At 31.5% G+C, this 6000-nt stretch overlaps 1 protein-coding gene across 1 annotated transcript in view; it reads left to right on the top strand.

Moving 5' to 3' along the window:
- Positions 1–3877: 3877 nt before the first annotated feature.
- LOC136852269 (uncharacterized) overlaps positions 3878–6000 on the top strand; it is a 60075-nt gene continuing 57952 nt past the window's right edge. The window contains exons 1-2 of the mRNA XM_067126740.1: positions 3878–3925; positions 4754–5424. Coding sequence (XP_066982841.1) covers positions 5352–5424 — 73 coding nt within the window. The 5' untranslated portion in view covers positions 3878–3925; positions 4754–5351. The remainder of the gene's footprint in view (positions 3926–4753; positions 5425–6000) is intronic.

The following is a 6000-nucleotide window of genomic DNA, read 5'->3' as shown; positions in this document are numbered from 1 at the left end:
CCATCCCTGAAACATAGCAACATCATAACAACACAGTATTCAAATATAAGAGAAAAAGTACCGTACATAGTCCTCATGTATGTATGTGTCAGCTGACTGTAATAATTTCTGTTCTCTAGTATATCACTTGACAGTTTACACTTAACTGCAGGGTAAATTAAGAGAGAGAGAGAGAGAGAGAGAGAGAGAGAGAGAGAGAGAGAGAGAGAGAGAGAGAGAGAGAGAGAGAGAGAGAGAGAGAGAGAGAGATCCTATTCAACAACAAGAAAAGGACTGAAACTATCTTTCTAGAGTCAATGGACTTATTTTACGAGAGAGAGAGAGAGAGAGAGAGAGAGAGAGAGAGAGAGAGAGAGAGAGAGAGAGAGAGAGAGAGAGAGATTCAACTATAAGAAAAGAATTAAACTGTTTTGCCAGAGTCAATGGACTTCTTTTACGAGAGAGAGAGAGAGAGAGAGAGAGAGAGAGAGAGAGAGAGAGAGAGAGAGAGAGACCTTACCTGACAGACCTTACAGTTCGTCCGGGTTGCCCCAGGTCCCTCAGTGTGAGGCACCTCTGATGTCTACCAGAGCATTGCTAATGCACCTTCCGGTATATTTTGCATCTTCCAATCTTGGATGGTCTGGGATGCAGCTTAGATATTTGTTAAGTTTATTCTTCAACACATCTACTCTGACTCCTGATATGCCCCTCAGGTGAGCTGGTAGTGCATTGAATAGAGCTGCATTATCGATGCTGGTGCGTTGTGGATTAATGTCCTTTGTGTTTTCCTTAGTTTTCCTGGTATAGTTTTGGGCACTATTAATCTACCTCTGCTTGTTCTTTCTGATATTTTTAGCTCCATGATGTTTTCGGTAATTCCTTCTATCTGTTTCCATGCCTGGATGATCATGTAGCGTTCTCTTCTCCTTTCGAGACTATATAATTTTAAGAATTGTAGTCTTTCCCAGTAGTCAAGGTCCTTAACTATTTCTATTCTAGCTGTAAAGGACCTTTGTACACTCTCTATTTGTGCAATATCCTTTTGGTAGTGTGGGTACCATATTATATTGCAATATTCAAGTGGACTGCTTACATACGTTTTATTAAGCATAAACATGTGTTCGGCTTTTCTTATTTTGAAGTGCCCGAACAACATTCCCATCTTTGCTTTGCATTTTGCCAATAGTATTGCTATTTGATCACTGCATAACATATTCCTATTCATCATCACACCAAGGTCTTTAACTGCTTCCTTATTTGTGATTGTCACGTTATTAGCTCCCCTATATGCATATAGCATTCCTTCTTTATCATCATAATTTATTGATTCAAATTTATCAGAGTTAAATACCATCCTATTTACCTCTGCCCATTTATATATTTTGTTTAGGTCTCTTTGTAGCGAGTTCCTATCTGCATCACAAGTAATTTCTCTACTTATTCTTGTGTCATCAGCGAAGCTTCTCACTGCCGAGTCCTTAACATTACTGTCTATGTCTGCAATCATAATAACAAACAGCAATGCAGCTAACACTGTACCTTGTGGCACACCAGATATTACCGTAGCTTCATCCGATTTCTCATCGTTTGCAGTCGCTATCTGTTTTCTGTTTTGCAAAAATTCTTTTATCCATCTTCCTACTTTGTCCACCATATTATGTTTTCTAATTTTTTTCGCTAATATATTATGGTCTACCTTGTCAAAAGTTTTAGCAAAGTTTAGGTAAACTACACCTGTATCTTTTTTCCTGTATCATATTTTTATATATGTTTTCATGGTGGACTAACAGTTGGGTTTGTGTACTTTTCCCAGGTACAAAACCATGTTGTCCTATATTAAACAAACTATTTTTCATTAAATGCCTTATATTTTTCTTCATTACCCATTCATACACTTTTATAATATGTGATGTTAGACTCACAGGCCTATAATTACTTGCCTCTAGTCTTGATCCACTTTTGAAAATAGGGGTAATATATGCTAATTTATGTTCATCATAAATCTTGCCTGTATCTACAATTTGTCTTAATAATATTGCGAGCGGCTTTGCGACAGAATATACTGCTTTCTTTAACAAAATGGCAGGGACGCCGTCTGGTCCTGCTGCTGATCCATTTTTAATTTCATTAATAGCCTGCACAATATCGACTTCATTAATATCTATGTCCGATAAATATTCACTATTTTCATCTCTTATTTCTGTATCATTATCTTCATTATCAATTCTAGGTGTAAATTCACTCTTATATCTTTCGGCTAATTTGTTGCATATTTCTTTTTTTCATTCGTTAATCGCCTTCAGTTCTTAGTGGGCCTATTTCTACTCTTTTTTTATTCATCTTTTTTGCATCCGAGGAAAATATTTTGGGGTTTTGCTTGATATTTTGTAGGGTCTTTTCTTCTAAGTCCTGTTTTTCATTTTCTTTTGATTGTACAATCTATCTTTTGTTCTGCATTTTCAAAAAAGTTCCATCACTTTCCAGGCATTCTTTTCTTTTGCAAGAGCTTTTTTCCACTTTCTGATTTTCTGGAACACGATCCTTCTCTCTTGGTATGCATGACTGATGTTTACTTTTCTTCTTCGGTATATGTTTATCCACTATTTTCTCTAATATTTTATATAATATATCCGTATTTACCAGTATATTATCACTTACAAATATGTTTTCCCATTCTTTGTTTAAGTCTTCATTTATTTTTGACCATTTTATATTCTTACTATAGAAATTGTATTTTCCAAATCCTTCCCACTTTTTCGTCTCTTGCTTATCTCTGTTTTCATTTGCTTTGGAACGAACTGTTAATTCTATGACATTATGGTTTCAAATACTCGTATTATACACTATTATTTCTTTAACATAATTCACCTCGTTCACAAATAGTAGGTCTAAAATAGTATCCTTTCTTGTTAGCAGGTGATTTATTTGCTGAATGTTATGTTCTAGTAGCATATCTAATAGGTTTTCAAATTGCCTCTTATCTTCTGCGCTACTATTACTCTCTTTTTTATATGTATAAATACAACCAGAGAGAGAGATATCACATTCAACAATAAGAAAAGAATTAAACTATTTTGCCAGAGTCAATGGACTTATTTTACGAGAGAGAGAGAGAGAGAGAGAGAGAGAGAGAGAGAGAGAGAGAGAGAGAGAGAGAGAGAGAGAGAGAGAGAGAGACCATATTCAACAACAAGAAAAGGATTGAAACTATTTTACCAGAGTCAGTGGACTTATTTTATTTTTAGAGAGAGAGAGAGAGAGAGAGAGAGAGAGAGAGAGAGAGAGAGAGAGAGAGGTTATTTCAGTCCGCAACAGGGGAATAAATTTCCAGATTCCTATCTCTCCCAAAACCTAACAACTAGTTGGCAATAACGAAGCCGGACTTCGGTTAAATTTTCGCAAAATCCACGCTGCACTTTTTGTGTAATCACTCCAACAAAACAGAAAAACAAACCTTGTAAGTATTTATGTATGTAGCCTATGTATGTATCATCTTCAAGAGCTACAGCTTCAGCCTCATACGTAACTCATACGTATCGTATACAGATCTCATATGTAATAAAATAAGAATACACAAGTATGTATTTATGTATATATCATAGCTGTCACTCCATTTTAATTCATAACTTGACATGGATACACGTCTTAATACGGCAAGGTATAGATATTTACTCCAATATACGAAAAAGGTGTGTATATGCTTATGAATGAATAGTAGTAAAATACGTGTATGTGTGTGTACTTATGAATGAATAGATGTAAAATACGTGTGTGTGTGTACTTATGAATGAAAAGTAGTAAAATACGTGTGTGTACTTATGAATGAATAGTAGTAAAATACCAGAGGGTGATTTACCCAAGGCGCTCTCAAACCAGTCAGCGACTCTGGCGACTCAGTCGAGCAGTGGACTTAGTGGAGGTTGGACGTATCAGCTCCTCTAGGGTACGTGCTTAGCGTGACAGTGTAGAGGCGCCAGGTGATTGTAAAATTCAGTTTTCTAAATGTTTTATTCGTGGACTTAAGGAGGATGGTTACTGGATATATTTTGAATTTTTAATTCGCGGATTTAAACAGGATGGTCATTTAATATTAGTTAGTGGTAATAAGGAAATTTTGAAGAAAATTATTTTTCATTTATTCAATTTTTTTATTATTTTTATTTTGTGGACGTATCTAATCTGGCTTTAGTGTTAAGAAACTTTGACACAGAAAATGCGTGATTTTAAGAGAAACGGTTACTGAAAAGTGGTAATTTTTAATTCGTGGATTTAAATGAGTTGTTTTATTGAATATTAGCGAGTGGAAACCAGGGAATTTTTTATTCTTATTTATTATTCATCTGTTCGATTTTTTTTTTTAGATTATTTTGATTTTGTTGAAATATATACTGTGCTTTTTAGTGTTAAAAATAGTGTTTGGCAGAGAAAATACGGGATTTTGTTGAAAAGAGGTTCCCGAAATATTTTGTGAACGAAAACTGATTGTGATTGATTTGAAAAAACATATATTAAAGCAAGGTTTACGAAATATTTCCTTACTTTTTAAATTTAGTTTTTCAAACAGTGATTCAGCAACAGGTTCAAATAATAATAATAATAATAATAATAATAATAATAATAATAATAATAATAATAATAATAATAATAATAATAATAGTAATAATAATAATAATAAAAAAAACAATGACAGCGAAAAAAGATCTTTCGTCTGAGCAGGAAACTTTGATTTTGACGAACTGAATTCTTATCTTCTAACATTACCGAATTACAGTGAACTTTAGACTTTGTATACATATATTCGAAAGACGCGAAGTTTATAATTATCAATAATTATAACTCGTTGTTGGTACAAAAAAAAAGAACCGAAGTTTGTGACTGTCAATTATTTGTAACTCGTTGTTTTTGTAAAAAACCTGAAGTTTATAATTATCAATAAACTGAAAAAACCTGAAGTTTATAATTATCAATAAATAAACAAAAAAACTGGACGTTTAGCCTATAATTATCAACAAATTGTAACTCGTTGGTGAAAAAATACTCGAAGTTTATAATCACCAATAAATTGAAAAAACTTGAAGTTTATAATTATCATTGAAATAAAAAAACCCTGAAGTTTATAATTATCAATAAGCTATAACTCATTGTTGGTGAAGAAAGACCTAAAGTTTATAATTATCAATAAATAGTAACTCGTTGTTGATGAAAAAAAAAGTTTATAACAGTCAGTAAACTGAAACTCGTTGCTGGTGAGAAAAAATGCGAAGTTTATAACTATCAAGAAAATATAATTCGTTGTTGGTGAAAAAAGAAGTTTATAATTATCAATAAATAGTAACTCGTTGTTGGTGAATAAAAAAAAAAGGACAATTATGTGTTTTCTTCCAACGGTAACTTTCATCTTGGCTCTTATCAGCGGCGTCGTCGCTTCCAAGAACACTGAAGGTGAGTAGAAAAATTACTATTTATATTCTCTATACCATTTCAAGATGGCTAACTTCGTTCTGTTAATAGTTAGGGAACAGAGATGTATGAACATTAGATATACTGTGGATTTATGAATGAGCAATAAACTAATGAAAGTGAAAGATTTTAAATTACTAATGAGTTATAAATATATATTCACGAAATAAACACACACACACACACACACACACACATATATATATATATATATATATATATATATATATATATATATATATATATATATATATATATATATATATATATATATATATATATATATATATACACACATACATACACACACATAGGCTATGTATATATAATGTATATGTGTGTGTATATATATATATATATATATATATATATATATATATATATATATATATATATATATATATATATATATATATATATATAATATATATATATATGAATATATAATGTATATGTGTATATATATATATATATATATATATATATATATATATATATATATATATATATATATATATATATATATATATGTGTGTAAATATATATATATATATATAT

The sequence above is a fragment of the Macrobrachium rosenbergii genome, chromosome 25, assembly GCF_040412425.1.
Source record: "Macrobrachium rosenbergii isolate ZJJX-2024 chromosome 25, ASM4041242v1, whole genome shotgun sequence".
NCBI classification, from domain to species: Eukaryota; Metazoa; Arthropoda; class Malacostraca; order Decapoda; family Palaemonidae; genus Macrobrachium; species Macrobrachium rosenbergii.
This window is presented reverse-complemented; position numbering and strand designations above follow the sequence as displayed.